The sequence below is a fragment of the Erythrolamprus reginae genome, unplaced genomic scaffold (genome assembly GCF_031021105.1).
Source record: "Erythrolamprus reginae isolate rEryReg1 unplaced genomic scaffold, rEryReg1.hap1 H_22, whole genome shotgun sequence".
Taxonomy (NCBI): domain Eukaryota; kingdom Metazoa; phylum Chordata; class Lepidosauria; order Squamata; family Dipsadidae; genus Erythrolamprus; species Erythrolamprus reginae.
Genome location: NW_027248476.1, coordinates 147,374 through 172,181, shown reverse-complemented (window position 1 = coordinate 172,181; position 24,808 = coordinate 147,374). Strand labels below are relative to the sequence as shown.

Genomic DNA, 24,808 nt, shown 5'->3' with positions numbered 1-24,808 from the left:
CCAAGCCGGGTCTCTAGACACGCTTCCTCATGCTCATTTGCTCTGGACCGAACCACAAACTAACCCCTTCACGCTTGGATCCGCACATCCCGCGGGCCGCGGCGTTAAAAACGAGACCGACTTCTTCGCAGCTCCCCACCGAGGCAAGCCCTTCAACAGCAGCCGCCCCGCCAAACAGCCTTCCTCCTCCACCTCCTTTTCTTCTTGCCGCTTTTGATCTCCGCCTGATCCGCCCGGGGCCTCCGGAGGGGCCAACCACTCCCCCTCTCGCAGGAGGCGGTTCTAGAGTCGCTGTTAAGTCGGTGCGAAGTTCAGTCGCGGCCTGGCAGTTTCGGTGGGGAAGAGAAAAAAGAAAAGGCTTTGTCATGGCTGCCCTAAGAGTCTGTCGGGTGAGAAGAAAGCTGGTCCGAGAGGGGACATGGGGATCTTTGGGGACGCGGAAGCCCTCGGGGAGCGGTGGGGGGGAGGTCGATCTTTCTGACACATTGAAGGGAGTCTCCGTTTGCAGGATTTGGGTTAGGGCTGGGGTGGAACAGGCTTGGATTGTCCCTGGCAGAGGAAACGAAGAGGAGGGTCACCCAATTTCGGCTGCAGCCCGCAATCATTGGTAGTCAATTGCGGCGGGGACGGGGGATGTAGTATTATTATTGTTGTTGTTGTTGTTGTTGTTATTATCATTAGTAGTAGTAGTAGTAGCAATAGTACTAACAATACTACTACTATTACTACCATTGCTACTACTACTAGTAGTAGTAGTAGTTAAATTAGGAAATATCTTATCAAAGTATGTCAAAGGTCGCCTATCTGTCGCCCCGTTCTATCTACCCGGGTAGGCAGAGGTCTTCAAACTTGGCAACTTTAAGACTTGTGGACTTCAACTCTCAGAATTCTCCAGCCAGCAAAATCACTCCCATTTACGTACTTACTTACTTACTTACTTATTTCTCAAACGTGTATAAGATAGTAGTTTGTATAAACATAACATAAGTAAAAAGTAATGATAAAAAAGGACACTAGGACAGGGGACTATAGGCACAATGGTGTGCTTATGCGTGTCCCTTACTAACCTCTTAGAAACGGGAGAGGTCAACTGTAAACAATCTAAGGTTAAAGTTTTGAGGGATTGGGTAAAGTGTTTTTGTTTGTTTTTTTTCTCTCAAACCTTTCAATTTTCTTTTCAACTTAAACATATAAGTTGGACTTTTCGAAGCAGGCAGGCCAAGTTTGTTGGCAAAGCAAAAGATAGTATTGTTTGACATGGTCAGCTGGGCTTCTGTTACTTTCCAGTATGTATGAAATTAATCCATGTCAGAAACTTAGTCTCAGAATTATAAAGGTGTCTTGCTTTATTTACAAATATATTTCTACATCAAAAAAATAATTACGTGATCCCTAATAAAATTCAACGTGTTTTTAGGATTTTATTGAAAAAGTTCATTTTTAAGTTTTGTTCAAACGGCATCTATGGTAACATTTTTCTTGTGCGTAACAGTAATGCTGCATTATTTTATCATTTAATACAGATTAGACTGGGAGCCTTTGTGTTTGAAAATATAAATGACAAATATATATTATAACAAGGGAGGCCATTGTTCAAAATAATTGCAAACTTATATAAAAATATTTCTCTAGAAATTATTTGTAATACTTGTATATCATTTGAAAGTTCTTAGGGTTTATGGAAGTCAGTACTGATACTAATATAATATGAATAATCACCAACCGTTTGGCATGATGATATATGTGTTAAATGTTGGCAAAAATGTTAAGAACAGAACAATTAATATATAAAGGTTGTGGAAGTACAGTACTGTACAGTGATCCCTCGATTTTCGCGGGTTCAAACTTTGCAAAACGGCTATACCACGGTTTTTCAAAAAATATTAATTAAAAAATACTCCGCGGTTTTTTTTCTATACCATGTTTTTTCCCACCTGATGATGTCATACGTCATCATCAAGAGTCACTTCTCTCTCTCTTTCTTGTCATTCTCTGCTTCAATCATTTTCTCATTTCTCTTTTTTTCTCCCCTTTTTTCTATCATTTTTTTCTCTCTCTTTACCTTCCACTCTCCCCCCCTCTTGCTCTCTCTCTCTCTCTCTTTATCACTCTCTCTCTCCCTCTCTCCTTTCTATCTCGCTTTGTCTGTTGCTCTCTCTTTGTGAGAACGCCTGCCCCACCTCTCCTGCAGCCCCCTCACTGACAGCTGAGACGAAAGTGCTCTCAGCTAAGGGACTGCGAGAGGGGCGGGGTGGGCACTTCCAAAGCGCTCAGAGCGGCTAGCGGCCGAATGAGAAGGACGAGAAACCATAGCCGCCAGCCCTGCTGCAGGAGGACCTATGCCCCAAGAAAGCTGGTGAGAGGGGCGGATTGGGCGGGCGGGGGGTAGCGGCAAGGGGGCCGGAGGCGCTGGGGGGGCGGGAGCGGCTGACATTCAAAGCAATCTTTGCCGGCCTCCGCACTTTCGTCGCTCCCCGCCCCCAACTTCAAGCCCAGCTCCTTGCGCAGCCTTGGAAAAGGGTGCACGGGGGTAGTTTTTGGCTGTCCATAGCCAAAAATGGTGTTTTTACTTCTGCATTTCTACTTCGCGGAAATTTGACTTTCGCGGGCAGTCTGGGAACGCAACCCCCGTGAAAATCGAGGGATCACTGTACTGTACATTACTGTCAGCATTCCTGTTGCATGACTTAATTTTCTCATAGGAGGTCCCAGGAAATTAGATCAGGATCGGGTAATTTGTACCAGGGTTCAGGTAATTTTTTTGTCTTTCTTTACCTCTGTTCAAGCGTGCAAAGATTTAAGAAACAAAGCAATTACTATGAATTTGAAAAATAAGTTATTTAACTTTAGGGAAATTGGAATAGGGAATAAGCCTCAATAGAATGGTCCAAACAAAAACTATTGTATAGCAATGGAATAAAGTGACACTTGTGAGAAATCTGGTTTTTTGGAAATAATGTATCACAAGAAATCATTCCAAATCTTGCAAAACAAGATATCAAAGTTCTGCTATAAAGTATCAAATTACAAATATAAATGATTTTTGTAACCAGTAACAAGTAATTAACAAAAGATTTTGCATTCTAGTTAATATTATACTTTAGATCTGGGAGTTGAAGTCCAAATATCGTCAAGTTGCCAAGGTTGGGAAACACTGCTTTAGATGTTACAGGGACTTACTTGCAGCTGTCTTTTTAAGACCTATTTTTGCTCTTCTTCAGATTCTGTTTATGTGAACTCATTTTACTGAGGTAATTGTAAATTAACTTGAGTAGTTTGCCTTTGTCCTTCACTTGCCATTTAATTTACAGTTTATACACCAAGGCTGGATTCAAAAGACAAGATGTGAATTGAAGTTCATGTAGTCTTGCACATTTCCACTTAGCTGTCTATTTAGAGAAAATTAATTGAATCAAGGCCAATTTGGGGAAATGTTTTGTAGTCTTAGGGGAGAAATTGGTTACTTCTAAGCTTCCAAAAATGCAAAAGTGAGCCTTTGGTTGCTGATATAAAAAGGTTTCTGGTCTGAAATAATGCACATGACTTTCTGTTGAATTCCTTCATTCTTATTAACATTTCAGATTTTGGGCCTAAAATTATTATTTCATATTTAATATGTAATATGTAATATAATTATTTTCCCCAAACTATAATGTTCATCTTAAATTATGGTATCACTTTGCAAGCTATGATTTACTGTACTTAATTTTTTGCTCATTGGATTATTGCTTTTGCTTTACTTATATAGCCTGATTGGTTGGATTGTAAAAATATCTTCCAAGGTGTCAGAATAGAAGCTTTAGTTCCTGATACCATGGGAAATTTGTCTTGGGCAACCCCTGTGAAATGTTGTTTGACCCCTAAAGGAGTCCTGACCCCCAGGTTGAGAACCACTACTTTAAGCGGTTTACAGAGTCAGCATATTGCCCCCAATATTCTGGATCCTTATTTTATTGACCTTGGAAGAATAGAAGAATTTTTTATTTTTTAATTATTTATTTATTTTGTCTAATACATGATGTATATTTCAAAGGATATAATCATAGTAAAATGCATTAATAGAAGAATAGAAGATAAGACATTAGGAATAATATGGAAGAAATAATCATTGGGAATAATAGAGTTCATATACATGAAGCTAGTAGAAACATAAGAGAGACATTAGGACAGGGGACCGAAGGCACGCTGGTGCACTTATCCACGCCCCTTACTGACCTCTTAGGAATCTGCAGAGGTCAACTGTAGATAGTCTAAAAGTAAAATTTTGGGGGTTAGGGGATGACACTATAGAATCTGGTAAAGAGTTCCATGCTTTGACAACTTGATTACTAAAGTCGTATTCTTTGCAGTCAAGTTTGGAGCGGATAAGATTAAGTTTGAATCTGTTGTGTGCTCATGTGTTGTTGTGGTTGGAGCTGAAGTAGTGGTTGACAGGGAGGATGTTGTAGCATATGATCTTATGGGCATGCTTACAACATATTTGAGGCGTCGTAGTTCTAAGCTTTATAGACCCAGGATTGTAGATCTATTTTCCTAGGGTATTCTGTTTTGAGTGGAGGAGTGAAGGGCTCTTCTGGTGAAGTATATTTGGACATTTGAATTCAACTCCTGGTAGCAGGGAGAATCACCCTGCAATACTGCATTCTAACCATTGCACCACCATGGCTCCTGTATCTTAGATTTTATTTGCATTTTTTTCTTTCCATTTGATTCTTAATAAAATAATTTATATTTTTAGTTATTTAATTTCTATGCCACCCATAGCCCCCAAGGGTTACTGTCAAGAGCTTTAAGCTTATAAAATTAACTCTTATAACCTTAAAATAGTATTATTGCAGTTTCTTATGATGATTTATCATAACTGAATTTTCACGGAACCTTTTACATAGATTTCTCTCTTTTAAGGATTCTCTTTGAACAATTTTTCTGTTTGATTTCTTAAAAATTCCTTCCATATTTGCACTAACTATTGTGTATCTGCAACTTGTTTAAGATTGTCTTCCTCCCAACAAAAATGTTGTTTTTGTGTTAAGTCCTATCTATTGACTTCAAATTATTATGTGGGGTAGATAGAATACACATACTATGAAACAATAATTACTAAAACATTGACACAGTTACAGTTACAAACAAAATGATTACAACTGCTATGAGCCATCAAAAACAAATAACAAAGAACAGCATTTGGAGCCCTTGGCATTCTGTGAGCTTGGGTGTTTGCTTGCAGATATTTCATTACTGACTGCAATATGAGGTAACATTTGTGCTAGTGGGTGTGCGGTTTGTTCCTTTTTTATCTTTACCAGTGTTTTTCAATCGGTGTGCCGTGGCACGTGGTCAGGTGTGCCGTGGGAAAATTAGAGAATTGATTAGAGATTAGAGAATTGGCCCCCCAACGAGGGTGAGGCCATGCTTTCTTAACAACTCCCGTCAAGTGGGAGTGACAGCTGGCATGTCCAACCGCTTTTCAGAAAGGGGAAGCGAAAGGCCGAGCCTTGGGGAAAAGAGGACATGGGATTCAGGAGGTGTGCGTGATTGACAAGGGTGCAGCTCAATAGGCGAGCGGCGGACCCCCTCAGCTTTCCCACCCCTCTCCAACCATGGACGGGGGTGGAACAATGGCAGGAAAAGGAGATGGAAGCAGGAAAATGGCAGCAGTGTTGGCAACAGCGGTGGCTTTAGTAGCGGCTTCAAGCAGTAGCAGCCCGCGGCAAGGCGCGGTGATGAGCCGGTGGCGGCTGCGAGGCTGAGCCAGGCTGCAGTGCCTTTAAATGCCCCCAGCGGGTGATGCCACCAGCACCTGGCTCGGCCAGAGGAGCTTTGGCGGGCAGCCAGAGATCCACAGCCGCTGGGATGGAGCCTCCATTGCTGCGCAGGAGCACTGGGAGGAGCAGGCAGGCAGCAGTGGTGGCTTTAGTGGCAGCTTCGGGCAGTGGCAGTTCGTGGCAGGGCACAGCGCCCACAGCCTGCTTCTCTGCGCTGTTCCTACTTGCGATTCTTTCATCCCTGCGTGAGTGTCAGGCGTGTCATATTGGGCAGCTGTGGAGCTGGGGTAGGGTGGGGACAACCGAGGGGAGCGCAGATGGAAGGAGAGGCTATCTCTGGACCGCCTTCTGCCGCACGAATCCCAGCGACCGGTTAGGTCCCACAGAGTTGGCCTTCTCCAGGTCCCGTTAACTAAACAATGTCATCTGGCGGGACCCAGGGGAAGAGCCTTTGGAACCAACTCCCCCCAGAGATCGGAATTGCCCTCACCCTCCTTGCCTTTCGTAAGCTCCTTAAAACTCACCTCTGTCGTCAGGCATGGGGGAATTGAGATATTCCTTCCTCCCAGGCCTATACACTTTATGCATGGTATGTTTGTGTGTATGTTTGGATTTTAATAAGGGTTTTTAGCTATTTTAAATATTAGATTTGTCATACGCTGTTTTATTGTTGTTGTTAGCTGCCCCGAGTTTACGGAGAGGGGTGGCATACAAATACATACATACATACATACATACATGCATACTTCCTCCTCGGAGACCAGCCGCCCTCTTAGCCAGACCTGGTGTATGCCAGAGGTAGAGGAGGAAGACCAGCACTAGTTTGCCTGGGGTGCAATGGGGAGGAAAAAGAAGAGCGCCAGGCTGGCCACTGGGCAAAAGGCGAAGGGAGTGGAGGACAATGCTGCTTTTGTACGATGGATTGGAGGGCTGGCTAGAATAGAGTAGAGTAGAGTAGAGTAGAATAGCATAGCATAGAATAGAATAGAATAGAATAGAATAGAATAGAATTCTTTATTGGCCAAGTGTGATTGGACACACAAGGAATTTCATCCCGACCACTAGCGATGAACCAATAGCAGGCGGCCTCTCATCCACACCCAGGAAGGTCTATCCTGATGGTGTATATAGATATTTGACCTTTTTCTTTTTATAAGAGGGCCCCACAGAGGGTGATATGCAATGCACCTCAATGCATCACAATGTTGTCTGTATTGTATATGGCCTCCTGGTCATCTTCTTAAAGAGCTCAAATCTCTATATACACCATCAAAACAGACAGAACCAAGGCCCCTGCATCCTGCTGACATTATACTGTATGTATAATATGTACTGTGTTAGAGTGTCATTTTGGTTGGTGGTGTGCCCCAGGATTTTGTAAATGTAAAAAATGTGCCGTGGCTCAAAAAAGGTTGAAAATCACTCATCTATAGTACCTTGTCTTGCAGGTATTGACGGGGGTGTAGTATTGTCTTTGGTGGCTCCTTAGAGCAGTGTTTCCCAACCTTGGCAACTTGAAGATACAGTATTTGGACTTCAACTCCGAAAATTCCCCAACCAGCGAATGCTGGCTGGGGAATTCTGGAAGTTGAAGTCCAAATATCTTCAAGTTGCCAAGGTTGGGAAACACGGCCTTAGAGAATTGTCTTCTGCTTGTTTGTTTGGTATAAATGCTTGCTTATCTGGATGTTGATTGCTGGAAAAGATGTGTTTGTTTTTTGTTTCCTTCTTATGTTTCTTTCTTTCTTTTTCTTTCTTTCTTTCTTCCTTCCTTCCCTTAATTCATTTATTTATTCATTCATTCATATATTTATTTATATTAAATCAATATTTTATTTATTTCATTCAAATGTTAAAATATTTTATTTATTTTATTATTTAGAATGGTATGTGAATGTTCAGTACTTTATGTGTCTACAGAAATTCCTAAAGAAATTCCTCAACTTACAACCACAATTGGAACCAGTACTTCTGTCACTAAGCAATGCGATCATTAATTGAGTCAGTTATTAAGCGAATCGTGCATTTAAGTACATCTGGCTTCCCACATTGATTTTTCCTCCTTGGAAGCCAGCTGCAAAGGTTGCAAGTGGTGATCGCGTGTCCTCAGGATGCTGCAGCCATTATACGTACATTCTAGTTGCCAAGCATAAAAATCATGATCATGTGGGGTACCGTTCAAAGACTAGTCATAAGTTACTTTTTTCAGCTTTGTCATAACTTCGAACAGTCCACAAATGGTTGTAAGTTGAGAGTTACCTGGGTGGACGCAGGGTGGGTTCCACTTATGTTTGCCACCAGTTTGCATCAAAATATTTTCTGCTCATGTCCCCTCATGCAATTTAACTTCCGTGCATGCTCAGAAGGTGGATTCAGCCCAAAACATAGCTGAGGAGCTGATCAGCTGTGCTTCGTCCAAAGAAATAAAGCTCAGTATTAACCTGGCGGCAGGCAGGGGAGCTTTATTCCCAAGCAGAGAATGAGCAGAAGCCTTCCAAACATAGCAAAATTCACCGAAAATTCAGAAAAAAAGATGGTGACGTGCACGGACTGCTACCAACAGAACCAGATCTGTAATGCCAGTCTTACATCACCAGTGGGTTGTAACGGTTTGGGCAATCTGGTCCAAACCGGGAGGAACCTACCCCTATATGGACAGCTGATTTGTTTATATGTCAAGTTTCCAAGAATCCTCTGGCATAAAGCCCTACATGGCATTGGACCAGATTATCTACGGGACCACCTTCTCCCGAGTGAATCCTAGCGTCCCGTTAGGTCCCACAGAGTTGGCCTTCTCCAGGTCCCGTCAGCTAGACAATGTTGTTTGGAAGGACCTAGGGGAAGAGCCTTCTCTGTGGGGGGCCCAGCCCTCTGAAACCAGTTCCTCCTGAAGATTCATACTGCCCTGACCCTTTGTGCCTTTCGTAAGAACTTGAAGATTTATTTATGCTGCCAGGCTTGGAGTCATTAGATCTAACCTCTAGTCACTTGGTTTGTATTTGAGTGAATGATTTTTGATATTTAACTTTTATAATGTTTTAGATCAACTAATTAATTAATTGGATCCTATTATATTTTGTACACTGTTTATTGTTGAAATGTTGTGAGCCGCCCTGAGTCCATGGAGAGGGGCGGCATACAAATCAAATCAATCAATCAATCTTTTTTTTTTTTTATTTAGTTGATCTATTTCTATCCATTTGCATCATGTCTTTTATTTGCCAGTTGATTCTTCCTGCTAGTCTTCTGCCTGTCTGACTGACATAGTGGGTGTTACAGTGTATATTGTAGATAAAGAAACCACTGTATTTTAAAGAATGCTTCATTTTTTTAAAGATAGTAATCTAACAGGAAACAGTAACGTTTTGTACTCTTTATAACAGAAAACAAATATTCTTCTGATATTCTTTTTTTTTAATTTAGATTGCATTCATATTATTTATAAGGTTATTGACATATGGAAAATTTTAACCATCTCTGGGATATAAATTGTATTGTATTTGTATTTATTTTTTTTAAAAAAGTATTTCATTACTGGTAAATGTGTTGTACTCTATGTCCTTGCAATATTTATGCATTGGTAATAAAGTTTGGAACATTCTCTTCCAAACTTCTGTGACAGTTGTTTCTTTTTCTGCATTAAATTTCAGGTTGGGCGAAGCATTGTGGCTTGTGGCTTGAGAGCGCAATCCAGTCATGCTACTGCAACATCACCAAAGAGCAAATCTGCCACTGGTTATAGTTTTGGTATGTAAAAATACACGATAATGTTTCACATAAAGGCACTGAATCGACAGCTTCTAGTATTATAAATTGATTCATTTTGTCATTGTTTGCTATGTATTTTGTGAGCATATTTGCTATATATCATACTATATGAGCATTTGCATGCATGTTCTGATACATCCATTTTGTTCTTATGAAACATACATCAGCCTAGGAAGAAAAGGATAGAATATTTAGATAGGATAAACTGTGGAGACATAAGACTGAAATGTATTCCTTTTTGGAGATTTTATTCACCTGCATTGCCTAATGTGCACTATCTACTGCAGCTTGTTAAGAAGCATTTGAAGGTTCTAAATTGAGTGGAACCATTTGTGATTAAAGATAATACATTTCCTGAATTACTTGAAATCCTTCAAAACTATACCTGGTTTCTGAACATGTACTACCGGTATGTAGGGGAGACTCCTAACACATGTTCCTTTATGGTTTAACATTGGCACATACATATTACCATGACACAAGATGACTTGTGTTAGGAGAAAGTTTTGGACTGAAATTTGTGAGTAAAGAAAAATAGTAAGCATATATTCCTTTCCCCCTAGGCCTATACAATTTGTGCATGGTATGTTTGTGTGTATGTTTGGTTTTTAATAAGGTTTTTTTAATTATTTTAAATATTAGATTTGTTCATATGCTATTTTATTATTGTTGTTAGCCGCCCCGAGTCTATAGAGAGGGGCGGCATACAAATCTAATAAACAAACAAACACACACACACACATAAATAAAGTAGTAGTAGTAGTAGTAGTAGTAGTAGTAGTAGTATATGGGATATGGGATACATATAATTAAGGATAATAATGAAGCAAGTATTTCATATAGATTAATCAGCACATTTTCCCAATTCTACCAGTAGTCCTAGCTTAGGCATGAAAGTCTGGGTGATCTTGGCCAATCACGTTCTCTCAGCTTACCATTCACCTTTTGAGGAAAGTAGGAGAAGAAATTATATATGTTTGTTACCGTGGGTTATTTCTAAAATAATAAATATAGACTTTTTTTAAAATTCAAATAAATATGTTATGCCCTACTATTTTTTATGCATATCTGGGAACTTGAAATCTTATGTTTTCTAGAATTTACTGATGAACAGAAGGAATTTCAAGCTACAGCTCGTAAATTTGCTAGAGAAGAAATCATACCTGTTGCTTCTCACTACGACGTAACTGGCGAGGTATACAATTAATAGTAGGGGAATACCATGTTTAAAATTTAAGTGAATAAGACTCTTAAGCCCGTGATGGCAAACCTATGGCACGTGTGCCAGAGGTGGCATGTAGAGCCCTCTCTGCTGGCATGTGCACCAGGCCACAGGTCAGATCTCCATGGCATTTCTTCTGTGAACTTCTGTTTCCCGGCAAACAATGAAAATAAAGTTCACGAAAGAAAAATATCTTACCTCTTGCCATGCTGCTGATGTTGGGATGCCCCACATCCTGATCTTTGGGTTTATGCTGCACATTCATGCATGTCTACACATGTGCACATGCATGTCTGTGAACATGCATGTACACATTTGCACATGTCCATGTATGTGTGCGCACACCTTTCAGTTTGGGCATGCACATGCACAGTTTGAGCACTAGGTGTCTAAAAGGTTTGCCATCACTGCTCTAAGCAGAGGAGATCTGTATAATATTTTTCATATCTCTTTCCTTTGTAGTATCCTGTTCCTCTCATTAAAAGGGCATGGGAGCTTGGCTTGATGAATACACACATACCAGAAAGTTGTGGTAAGTAAAGTACTTTATAAGCTATAAAACCAAATAAACAGTGAAATATATGGATAAGCAATAACAGCATTAAAGATATTACAATCCAATATAACTTTAAATATATGAGATAAGAAAGTGTCTTGAAGAGGGGTTATATAGCAAGTTAAGAGAACATGTAAAACATGTGAATTGGCTTCATTGAATGAGTTCTGTTTCTCTCCTACAATTATTAATTATAAATACAATTATTTACACTAGTATTATGATATTCTTTGATACTGTATTTAAGTTGGAAAGATTTGCAACTAAAATATAGTATATTTATTTATTTATTATTGATTTTCTTGTTTTTACCTCTTAACATGTATAATAATCTTTTATTTATTTATTTATTTGTTTATTTGTTTATTTGTTTATTTATTGGATTTATATGCCGCCCCCTCTCCGAAGATTTGGGGCGGCTAACAACTATCATAAAACAGCATACAATAATAATCCAATACTGAAAACGATTAAAAACTCCTTAATATAAAAAACCAAACATACATACAGACATACCATGCATAAAATAGTAAAGGCCTAGGGGGAAAGGGAATCTTAATTCCCCCATGCCTGGCGGCAGAGGTGGGTTTTAAGTAACTTACAAAAGGCAAGGAGAGTGGGAGCAAATCTAATATCTGGGGGGAGTTGGTTCCAGAGGGCCGGGCCGCCACAGAGATACCCATAGAATTAAATCCACTATTTTGTGTATGAAGGGCAGTATTCAGACTACAGTGATCCCTCTATTATCGCGAGGGTTCCATTCCAAGATCCCTCGCGATAATCAATTTTTCGCGATGTAGGGTTGTGGAAGTAAAAACACCATCTGCGCATGCGCACCCTTTTTTCTATGGCCGCGCATGCGTAGATGGTGGAGTTTGCGTGAGCGGCGGGGAAGACCCAGGGAAGGTTCCTTCGGCCGCCCAGCAGCTGATCTGCTCGGTAGTGCAGCAGCAGCGAGCAGCCGAAGGTCGGGGTTTCCCCGCTGCCCACGCAAAGGGGAAACCCCAATTCGGCTCCTCGCTGCTTCTGCGCTACCGAGCAGATCAGCTGCTGGGCGGCCGAAGGAACCTTCCCTGGGTCTTCCCCGCCGCCCACGCAAAGGGGAAACCCCGGCTCCTCGCTGATGCCCCCGCTTGCCCGCCCGCCGCCCGCCAGCAAGAGGGGGAGAGATAGAGAAAGAGAGAGAAGGAAAGAAAGAGATGAGAGAAGGAGGAAGAGAGTGTGAGAGAGGAAGAAGCAAGATAGAGAAAGAGAGAGAGAAAGAAAGATGAGAAAGGAAGGGAGTGACGTCATCGATGGGAAAAATCGCGATATAGTGTTTCGCGAAGATCGAGATCGCGAAAATCGACGGATCACTGTATATCTAATTTAGCATATCTGTTGGTTGATGTATTTGTAAACTGGATTCGTAAACTGGACTCGTAAACTATATGTACAATTACAGTTTACAAATACATAAACAGTAATAAAAATAATTTTCTGCTCAATGTACACATTTATGATCAAATTTCATGACCTGACAACAAAAGGTTTCAGCGTGAAACTGATTAATGTCTAGTGAGTTTCAGGCAACAGTAAGAGTTTTAGGGAAATTCTGGGCTACAAGGAAAAGCATCTCAAGAAAAGATAGCTTGGTTAAGCAATTGCTCCATTCTGCAGGGGGGCAAAAAAAAGTGTATGGGGCATGGTGGTGGCTTAGACACAGTGTAACTTTATCTGAATGACCAGCAACAACCAGGAATTTTGCAGGGTTTTTTTCCCTGTCTCTCCCCCTATGTCACTTGTTCATTTAGCAGCCATTTTGCTTAAGTTGCTGGAATGGTTTGCATCACTAAATCAGGAGAGAGTGCAATAGAGCATAAAATAATTAATTATTATTTTATAATTATTTTTGTGACATAACAAGTATTTGTGTGGAATATTATTGCTTATCTGAAACAATTTTTGTAGGTGGTCTTGGCCTTTGCACTTTTGATGCCTGCCTTATTACTGAAGAATTGGCTTATGGATGTACAGGAGTTCAGACAGCTATTGAGGCAAATTCTCTAGGGGTAAGGGTTTTGTTTTAATTTTACTTATTATTTACATTATTTTAACATTGGCATTAGGCTCTGTCTTCCTATGTTAAACAACAGGGAGGGAAGTGTTTTTAATAGGAAAGTAAACACAAGAACAAGGGGACACAATCTGAAGTTAGTTGGGGGAAAGATCAAAAGCAACATGAGAAAATATTATTTTACTGAAAGAGTAGTAGATCCTTGGAACAAACTTCCAGCAGACGTGCTAGATAAATCCACAGTAACTGAATTTAAACATGCCTGGGATAAACATATATCCATCCTAAGATAAAATACAGAAAATAGTATAAGGGCAGACTAGATGGACCATGAGGTCTTTTTCTGCCGTCAGACTTCTATGTTTCTATGTTTCTAATAAACTTTTTTTTAATAGCAAATGCCAGTCATAATTGCGGGAAATGAGCAACAGCAGAAAAAATATTTAGGAAGAATGACTGAAGAGCCCCTAATGTGTGTAAGTGTTTTTGCAATATTGATAAAATGGTATTTTGATTTCCGTCATGAAAGAAATCTACAAAAGTATGTTATGTTATGTCATACTATGTCATAGTTACATAGTATGTTATGTTATTATTCGGAGTAATACATTGAACTTAATAGTAATAAAAATATTTGTGAGCATAATAATAACTTTCTGTAATAACTACAGAATTCACTACAATACAAAACTAAATGTACATTGGTTGTGTTTACACAAAATAAAAACAGCAGTTGTTCATTTAGGCTCAGTAATATCTAAAATTCGGTGGGCCAGAGATAAAATAAATAGACAATAGTCTTGGTTCAGGAATTTATATATATACATATACATACTAACATATATACATGCATATATATATATATATATATATATATATATATATATATATATATGCGCATGTATGTATGTGTGTATGTTAGTATGTATATTGTTCTGCATATTCTCAAGATTTAAATATGAATTGTTATCAATCTTTGTGGTGAATAAAGCAATATAGATATTTAGCAATAAAACAATGATGATTCATTATTATTTCTTCATATTCCCAGTAGTTCTCCACAATTTAAAATTTTCATAATTTTAATTTATTGATTTCTGTATCAATAAAATTATAATGAAAGTTAACCAAATTACTGATAATTTTGTAACATATTCATGTAGAGTGACTGGATTTAATGTTCATTTCTTCACATTTTAGTACGTGTAGTACTGTATAGTTTGCAATTTGATGTTTTGCATTTTCTTCTTTAAGGCATATTGTGTAACAGAACCTGGTGCAGGCTCTGATGTAGCAGGAATAAAGACAAGAGCTGAAAGGAAAGGAGATGAATATATTCTTAATGGACAAAAAATGTGGATCACCAATGGTGGCAAAGCTAATTGGTATAGCAATTTATTTAAGTTACTTATATAAGGCTCAGTTATACAGTATATCCCTAAAATTTCTTTAAGGAAATGTATAGAAAATGTTATTATATCTTTATATTTTCAGCAGTAGTCATAATTTGGAGATAAACATTTAAATGTGCAAAAACAATTTTTAAACAGTATTTTCATTCTTGTATGACAGTTGTATCATTCTATAACCAAGCAACAGAACGTTTGAACCTGAATGGTGTGCTATTATTACATACCAATTTTTATCCCATTCATTTGGCCAATAGTAATGTTTCCCTCATTTTAATCATGTCATTAATTTATTTAGGTTAAAAGAAGAAAAAAAGAATTCAGTATAGGAGTGTGGGCTAAAAGCAGGTCTGCCCGGACCGGGGGAGTGGGGGCACAGTAGGGTAGCAAAAATGGAGCTCCACCCCAGAGCACCCAATTTGCATGAAAGATGTTGAAAGAAAATGCAGGGTGTCCTGCATAAGCCACGCCCACAGTGTGGTAGTAAAAAATTTGGTAGCCCTTCACTGGCTAAAAGGAAGACAAATTTGTAGAGGCGAAGTCATTCTTTCATCCAGAATCAGTGTATAATACTGGCATAGCTAGTTTTGTGTGTAAATTGAAACTTAGAATCAAAATCATATTTTGATCATAAGATCATATTAATTTATTGGGGCATATGTCTGAATAAAAATAAAGAATTATGCTAGAAGACTGTTCTATCTCTTCATGAGAAGGGTGTGATCAATATTTTATATGCTATAAGAAAGCTACAAGAGAGTTAATAGTTTTTGATGGTCTGTGAGCAAATTTGTAAAGCTAATATTGTGGTTTTATTATGTTCCAACTAGGTATTTTTTATTGGCACGTTCCAATCCTGATCCAAAAGCTCCTGCAAGTAAAGCTTTTACTGGATTTATTGTGGAAGCTGACAGCCCTGGAATACAGATTGGAAGAAAGGTAGAAGTGGAACATCTTAATGCTAATTTGAAGATTTGGTACTATCTCCTCATAGTTAGTAGTTAATTAACTGAGTTAATTGATTGCTTTTTAATGTAATGGGATCTTAGCTTATAGTTTTAACTAATTAGATTTGTATACATATTGTTTTTTGAACTGTATTCTGTGAGCTGCCCCGAGTCTACGGAGAAGGGCGGTATACAAGTCTAATAAACAGGAGGAGGAGGAGGAGGAGGAGGAGGAGGAGGAGGAGGAGGAGGAGGAGGAGGAGGAGGAGGAGAATCATTGGCTATGAAATTGTTAAGGAGTTCACAGAGGAAACTCTGGGATTCCAGAAGATATCCAGGAGATATGAGTAATCATTCAGTCATACAAAAATAACAGAATAGTGAGATACATTAAAGTTTATAAAATAGTGTTTACATTTAGAAATAGCACAGTCAAGTTAAACAGTCTGGTCATACACATTCAAATCAATCACTATCTCTTAATAAAATAAGAGCCTGTCTTTGCCTTACATATCAGACATACATTACAGCTTACAAATACATCAGACTATCATTAAACACACAGAGCTTACTACATCAATCACAGTGAATTAGCAGAAAGAACAGAGAGAGCCGAGAGAGAATCGTGCTTTCTGGCTCCTTATGACAATTTGCAGCACTACCTCTTAAAGCTATAGTACTTAAATACAGTACACACAAGTATTCATTGTTAGCTTGTTTATATATTGCAAACCCAACTGTCTTGTACATAGTACTAATATATATATATATATATTATATATATATATATTTTACAACAGCACGAGGCTTGGAAACTTCAGCCTGATGATGGTGGATGTGATTTCACCGAAACGTCGCATAGACATGCAAAATATTACACAGGGCAAAACCCGAACTCAGAACAATCTACATATATATATATATATATATATATATATATATATATATATATATATATATGTCACCTTTTTTTTTTTGCTGAATTTGAAAATTAAGGGAGACTAGGATAGATCTATTTCGGCCTCATTTTGGCCTCATCAGCTACCCATACCATATATATATATATAATAAAATGTATAAAGTATTCTTACAGAAGTTATTTTGTATAAAGCTAATAGGATATTCTTTGTAAGAATATAGGGTTTAATAAAATGTAAAAAATAGTAGTTGGAAAGGAAATCAAGCTTTTAGAATTTGTTCCATTATGTTATAAATAATTTTCCAAAATTGTTCAGCTTTGTGACATTGCCGCTAAATATGGGCCCAAATTTGATTTCTAAAAAAACTTTATTGAATTTAATTTTAATATATTTGTAAGAACAAATACGCAGTGGAAGGAACTGGCTTTAATCTTCGCTTTCTTGATGAACCTACTTCAGTTTTGTTGAATTAAAAATAGACTTTTAATGGTAATTATTTATTGTATAAAATTCCTTTTCAGGAGATTAACATGGGCCAACGCTGTTCAGATACAAGAGGGATTGTTTTTGAAGATGTAAGAGTACCCAAAGAAAATGTACTTATTGGTGAAGGAGCTGGCTTTAAAATTGCCATGGGAGCTTTTGATAAAACAAGGCCTCCAGTAAGTATTTAAAGTACATTTGAAAGAAGAATTTTAACTGTAGAACTTCTGCTTTGTAATATTTAGTACTGATCTACAGGTAGCAGCTGGTGCTGTTGGATTAGCACAGAGAGCTTTGGATGAAGCTACAAAATATGCTATGGAAAGAAAAACCTTTGGGAAGGCCATTGCAGAGGTATGTGGAATTCCAGCCACAGATGTAATATGTTGTAAAATCAAATATTCCATTAATAAATTTCAGCTCAATTAGACTTCCTTTTTTCTTGCCCTATTCCTCACCTTTTATCATCGTGGATTTTGAGCATAGATAGAACAGTGTTTCTCAACTTTGACAACTTTAAGTCATGTGGGTTTCAACTCCAGAATTCCCTAGCCAGTATTGGGAACTCTGGGAACTGAAGCTTACACAGCTTAAAATTGCCAAAGTTGAGAAACACTGGTGTAAAGAGTTAACAAGGAAGTATCAAACCATTCAGAGGAACCTGTTTCTGCTAATGGAAGCACATATTTGAATTTTTGTAGTTTGTAGGAGGTATGTTTGAAATATTTTTTTCACAGAGTACTTATACAGCCTTGTACTTGGAAATTTTCAATAATGCAAGTCACATTAATGTCTCAATAATGTCACAATAATAGAATATTAAGAAAATGATAACAACAACAAAATATTCAATTGCAATCACAAAATATACAGTTTGTTTTACCTGACTCCACTTACTGTAGATGAAGAGAATCTTGTGTGGTTAAAGAAATTTAAAAATGGCTTAACTTGTTATTTAAGTTACTAGGCCATTGCATTGTATCCCTACTGCTGATACTGCCATATGTTATATTGTATGTTCCATCTGAAATAGTGATAGGTAAATTGTTTGTCTCCGGAAACCTTGGCCCAATGGTTAAGGGTGACAAGCACTGCAATGCCACCTCCCAGAAGGAAGCATACCATTTACTCCTTTACAGAGTACCTTGTATTTGTATTTAATAACATATGTTTTATACATATTGAACAATAAGCTATTTAAGGACTTACTTGTGGAATCACTGGTGCCATTGAACTTGGTTGTTTTCCTGCAGATTATATTATAGAACAGAACAAAATAGAATAGATTAGAATAGAATTCAATATTGTCTAAGTGTAACTGGACACATGAGGAATTTGTCATTAGTGCATATGCTTTCAGTGTACATAAAAGCAAAGATGCATTTGTCAAGAATAATGACAAACATTTAATGATTGTCATGGGGTACAAATAAGCAATCAGGAAACAATCAATATTAATAAATCGTAAGGATTCAAGCAACAAGTTATAGTCTCATAGTCATAAGTGAGAGGAGATGGGTGATAGGAACAATGAGAAGACTAATAGTGATAATAATGCAGCCTTGGTGAATAGTTTGAGAGTGATCAGGGAATTATTTATTTAGTAGCGTGAAGGTATTCAGGAAAAAACATCTTGTGTCTAGTTGTCTTGGTGTGCAGGGCTGTAAAGTGTTGTTTTGAGGATAGGAGTTGAAACAATTTATGTCCAGAATGTGAGGGGTCAGTAAATATTATCACAGCCCTCTTTTTGACTTGTGCAGTATACAGGTCCTCAATGGAAGGCAGGTTGGCAGTAATATAGTTTTTTTCTGCAATTCTGAAGTTCTAGGCACTAGGTAACTACAGTATTGTTGTAAGTAACATCAGTATTGGCTTACCCTAGTTGTGAATGAAATATCAGCAACAAAACAACCAAGCTCAGAGAGCACTAAGCTACAGATATTCTCTTCTATAAGCAAAGAGTTTCTTGTTAATCCAGAACACGCTACTGTCCAGAGTCATAGAGTGACATATAATGAATAAATAAGACTGAATTGTGTGTTCTGTTTAAATACATACTACCATTGCATATTTGGAAGTTAAGTTTTCAACACTAACGTTTACCTCTCCCTCAAACAATTCCAGCACCAAGCAGTGTCCTTCATGTTGGCTGAAATGGCACTGAAAGTGGAGCTGTCTCGCCTGGCCTACCAGAGGGCAGCATGGGAGGTAGATGTTGGTCGTAGAAATACCTATTATGCCTCCATAGCAAAGGCATATGCTGGAGATATTGCAAATCAAGTAGCTGCTGATGCTGTCCAAATTTTTGGAGGAAATGGATTCAACAGTGAATATCCAGTAGAAAAACTAATGAGAGATGCAAAAATATATCAGGTAAGCAATCCTAGTCAATAGTGTTAGAATATTTAAGCTAAATTTACATTTGTATAATGCTAAAGGAACTGTGAGTTTTTTTGGCTGATACGCATGTAGGCATTCTGGATCAACAGGACTGACAGCAGCTCTTCTATTGCCCTCAGAAAGGATGTAATATTATTTTTAATGTAATTTTTAACATGCTCTTTTTAATTAGTCAAAATGTTTTTCTTGTTTCTATTACCTAATTGCAGATTTAGCAATACAACAGATTTTTATCATAGCATTTAATAGAAATTGCACTTAGACTTACATGCCACTTCACAGGGCTTTAGGCTCTCTGTAAGTGGTTTACAGAGTGAATATATTGCCCCAACAATCTGATTCCTCGTTTTACTAGCCAGGAAGGAAGGCTGAGTCAACCTTGGAACTCGAATTGCCAAACTGATGACAGTCCGCAGTCAGCAGACATAGCCTGCAGTACTGCATTCTACCCACTACGCCTCCATGGAATAAAGAAAAGGCAGTTTTTAATATGGAGAAAAGTGTAAAGAGTTTAACTTTTGGTTGTACTCACTTCAACTCCCGTAAGAGTTGCTGGAAAGTAATCTTATCTCATTCAGTAGTATAGCTAGTCTTCACTTAATGACCACAATTGAGACTGTCAACTCCCTCATTAAGCAATATGGTTGCTAAGCAAAATATCTTATGACTGTTGGTTTTACGTTGGCAATTCACCTTCAGTCGTAAAGTAAACCACTGTTCTTAAGCAAGAACCACATGACTACGACTTGTGGTTTTACTGCCTACTTCTCCACTAACACTCCTTGTTGGAAGTCCAGTTCAAATAGCAATGACATAACTATGAAACACTGCAATGATTGTACCAGTTGCAAAGCACTGAAGTAGTGACCGCAGGGATACCATGTCAGATGCAAATTTAAGGACCAATTGTAAAGTTACTTTTTAAGTGCCTTCATAATTTCAGTCATTAAAAGGTCACTTGCTAAGGATTACCTGTATGTATTTCCAAGTTGAGACATACAACATTGTTGTTTCTGACTTAAATATACCACTTCTTGGTGACTATTTCTCTTCCTGTGCGTTGCTTTGCTGAAGTGTTTCTATAAAATGTAGCAATGCAGTTTTAAATATACAGGTGCAGATTTTATAATACCTGCTTGTTATATATTTTCACATTACACAAAAACGAATTAAACTTAAATAGTTTTATACAGAGTAAGGATTTTAAGTGTGATGTGCCATGGTAGCCTATTATTTAGTAGAAAAAAGACAAGCATCCTAGTAGCCCTAGCTTCAGGTTTAATCAAAAGTAGCTGTACTATCAATTAAGTTTAGATTTTTATTCTCTTGTGCTTTATTCACACAATTATGCATTTATAATAATTTTTACATAATGTGTTTCCTCAAAAATAAGACCCTGTCTTATATTTTTTTTCAACCCTGAAATAAACACTTGGTCTTATTACCATGTAATCAAAAGTCTGATTGGGCTTATTATCAGGGGATTTCTTATTTTGGGGGAAAGCAGGGTATTACCCATCATAATTTAAGTTATACTGTTTTCATGAACATTTTGTCTATCGTAATCCTATTTTAAATTGACTTAAAACACATATATTTTCTCTTTTCAGATTTATGAAGGAACAGCTCAAATTCAGAGATTAATTATAGGTCGTGAACATATTGGCAGATTTAAAGCTTGAGAATGTCCCTGATGTACATTAGCTTGATTTTAAACTGTTGGGCTTTTTTCCTGGAGCTGTTAACTTTTAATATTGGGCAAAAATGGCATCAACGGTGGTATTGTCAAAACCTAATACATGAAAAAGCCAGTAAACTAATTTCTAGAATTATTCAAAAGATTTCACATTTGTGTTCAGCTTTATCATGACATGGTTATTTTTGTTCTTTGAAATCTCTATAGTGTATTTAAAGTGCCTTGGATTTTTGTAATTGAACAGATCACGGACATAAATTAGATAAAGAATTTCATACCAAATTGAAGTCTGGGAGCCATGTATAAATTAGATGTTGTTAGATCTGTATTGCAGCATTACTGCAGATTACATATTGGCTAGATTAAAATATTTTTGTAGATAAATTTATTGCCTGCAGTTGAATTAATAAAGAATATAGAAGAGTGCAGAGATAGAGGTCATGTAGAGGTTGTGTGCAGCAAACTGCTTACCTCAAGCAGGCCTGGGATACCTACATGATCTCCCCCAGTTCACATTGCAAGGATGATGTAGGAAACTATCCCTGGCTCGTACATGATCTCATATAAGTTGTATCAACAGGATGTTCTTAAGGACTGGCGAGGAGAATTCACCAATAAAATGCTGTTACACTTTTCTACCTTTTGCTACCTGGAAAACTATATAAAAGTGATAAACACTGAGAAAGCAATCAGACATCTTAGCATCCTGCAACAACTGGTCTCTAACTCCATCAGAAGAATTACTTTTGTTTTACAAAGCAGAATGAAATTTAATGAAAGTTCTTTGCTGAAAGATGGGGAAAAAAACCCCGACCCCACAACTATTTATACCAATTTCTTTTCCCATGCCTTAAATCCACTGTTTGGAGTCTACTTCAGTTTTCTAGGATAAATTTTTTGAGGATGTTGTTCAGAAGAGAGATAATGGTGCCTTAAATGTTATGGTATTCCTTGACTGATATTCTTTGATCTAGGACAGTGATGGTGAACCTATGGCACGGGTGCCTAATCTGCTGGCACGCAAGCCTTTGCCCTAGCTCAGCTGCAACATTCATGTGTGTGCCAACCAGCTGATATTTGGCTCGCACAGAGGCTCTGGAAGGGTGTTTTTTGCTTCCAGAGATCCTCCAGGGGATGGGGGAGGGCGTTTTTACCCTCCCCTGGCTCCAGGGAAGCCTTTGGAGCTTGGGGAGGGCTAATCATGAACCTACTGGGCCCACCAGAAGTTGGTAAACAGACTGTTTCTGGCCTCTAGAGGGCCTCTGGGGAGTGGGGAAAGTTGTTTTTGCTCTCCCCAGGCATTGAATTATGGGTGTGGGCACTGTGCACAAATGCCCATGTTCTTCCGGCACCAGAGGGAAAAAAGGTTTGCCATCACTGATCTAGGACCATTCAATCAACAATTCCAAGTTATAGTGCCAGTTAACAAATGGTAGTTACAACCAGTTCTTGGAGTTCTGGTCATCCTAACACCCTGCTAGTCATATGAGATTGCAATCTGGGTGCTTGACAACCAATTCACTCTTAAAGCTAGTTTGACATTCATCGCACAATCATGATTGCCATTTGCAATCTTTTCTGCTAGCTTGCCCAGACCAATGGGGATTGCAAGTTGCTGAGCAAAGTGTATCTTATCACAGTCTTCAGGCCTTTCTGCACTCAATTTGCATTAGCTACTCACCCTCGAACCCTTATCTATACCCCCTGATCTGCATGACACTGTGCATCCTCAACAACCCTCATGGCCCCTCCCATATACTATCCCTGACTCATGCAGCATCCTTCACACACACACACTCACATAATTTGAGAACACAACTTTTGCAATTGCTATTGCAAGGACTATGTGCCGCCCCGAGTCTGGGGAGAGGGGCGGCATACAAATCTAATAAATAATAATAATAATAATAATAATAATAATAATAATAATAATAATGTGTCAAACTTTGGATTTTTTTTTCCCCCTCACCTCACCTTCTTCCTTCGGCAGCAACTGTCCTCCTCTTCTTCCTCCTCCTCCTCCCACACAAATTCTGAGTTTTTATTTCTTTCCTAATGGGTTTGCACGCATTATTTGCTTTTACAGTATATTGATTCCTATGGGAAAAATTGCTTCTACTTACAAACTTTTCGACTTAAGAACCTAGTCACAGAATGAATTAAGTTCTTAAGTAGAGGTACCACTGTATAAACATAGCCATGCCAGGGTGGCAGCATGATTATGTATAAACCACCGAGCCGGGGTAGCACAAACAGAGGCAGGATGGCGCAGCAGGTAGAGTGCTGTACTGCAGGCCACTGAAGTTGACTGTAGATCTGTAGGTCAGTGGTTCAAATCTCATCACCGGCTCAAGGTTAACTCAGCCTTCCATCCTTCCGAGGTGGGTAAAATGAGGACCTGGATTGTGGGGGCAATATGCTGGCTCTGTTAAAAAGTGCTATTACTAACATGTTGTAAGCCGCCCTGAGTCTAAGGAGAAGGGCGACATAAAAAATTAATTTTAAAAAAAAGCAATGCTATTTTTCTCCTAATAATTTTATATTTACAGTATTATGAGCTGTTGTTTCAAATTACTAGTAAGCCAAAATTCTATATGCCTAAATATGATCTTTTTACTATAATGGTTGTATAGTTATTTTGGTATTGAAACTGAGACATAGATTTGTTAATCCTTATATGTTCTGAAGTATGTTAACATGTTTCCCTGTGAAGAGATGTTTATTTAAATAGCAAAACCAAATGAAAAAGTTAAAAAAAATATTTGGGCTGTGAGCTTGATTGTACTTCCCCAATAAAACATTATTTGCTAATGTTCTTTTTTCTCTCATTCATTTATTCATTCATTCAGTCATTCATTTGGTCGGATTTCTATGCCGCCCTTCTCCACAGACTCAGGTCTTTTCCCACCTTCACAACCCCTAGATCCATTTTAACGGTCCTCATTTATTTTTGAGAGAAGTGAAAGAAACCTCCATCGTACCAATGTTAATCTTTTAAAATAACATTAGATTTATAACATGAAGACTAATATTGATAGGCATAAATTATGTTTGGAGAGCTATACAAGCACTGAAAGTATTTTCTTATACAGCCTCTTTGCCTGTACTGTAGTCTGGAACAGGCTGCATCTTGCGTATTAAAGATATTAGCACAGCAATTAATGCTGGATTAAGGTTATTTGGAAGAAGATTGCCATTGTTTTCTTTGGAAAATCCCAGAAAATCTTGATTGAACATTTTTTGTACAGTATAACTTTCTGTCTATTGCACTAGGCCATGGGGGGGGGAGTAACTATTTTATATGTAACTATTGCTGCTGAAGACACCTGTTTTGTATAGCTTTTCCTCCCCTTTTGGGGGTTCAATCTGGGGAATATGAACTTTGTGGAATTTCTCATTCTTTTGATCAGAAAGCAGAACACAACATTTATTCCCTCCCCCCTAGGCTTATAAAATTTATGTATGGTACGCTAGTGTGTATGATTGGTTTCTAAATTGGGGTTATTAATTAATTAAATATTAGATTTGTTACATTGTATCATTGTTGCTGTGAGCCGCCCCGAGTCTGCGGAGAGGGGCGGCCTAC

At 38.2% G+C, this 24,808-nt stretch overlaps 1 protein-coding gene across 1 annotated transcript; it reads left to right on the top strand.

Moving 5' to 3' along the window:
* The first annotated feature begins 291 nt into the window (after positions 1-291).
* LOC139155483 (medium-chain specific acyl-CoA dehydrogenase, mitochondrial) lies at positions 292-21,504 on the top strand. Its single transcript, XM_070730630.1, has 12 exons — positions 292-389; positions 9,416-9,512; positions 10,631-10,728; positions 11,218-11,287; positions 13,262-13,362; positions 13,763-13,843; positions 14,622-14,752; positions 15,607-15,715; positions 17,165-17,305; positions 17,385-17,480; positions 19,251-19,499; positions 21,137-21,504. Exons 1-12 carry the CDS (start codon positions 366-368, stop codon positions 21,206-21,208), a joined length of 1,269 nt encoding a protein of 422 aa, XP_070586731.1. The 5' UTR covers positions 292-365; the 3' UTR covers positions 21,209-21,504.
* Positions 21,505-24,808: the final 3,304 nt, after the last annotated feature.

Excerpts from the sequence above, each read along its gene's own strand:
- LOC139155483 (XM_070730630.1), top strand. The coding sequence starts at position 366 with ATGGCTGCCCTAAGAGTCTGTCGG. Across the intron at positions 390-9,415 it reads CTGCCCTAAGAGTCTGTCGG|GTTGGGCGAAGCATTGTGGC; the intron begins GTGAGAAGAAAG and ends ATTAAATTTCAG. Across the intron at positions 15,716-17,164 it reads GAATACAGATTGGAAGAAAG|GAGATTAACATGGGCCAACG; the intron begins GTAGAAGTGGAA and ends ATTCCTTTTCAG.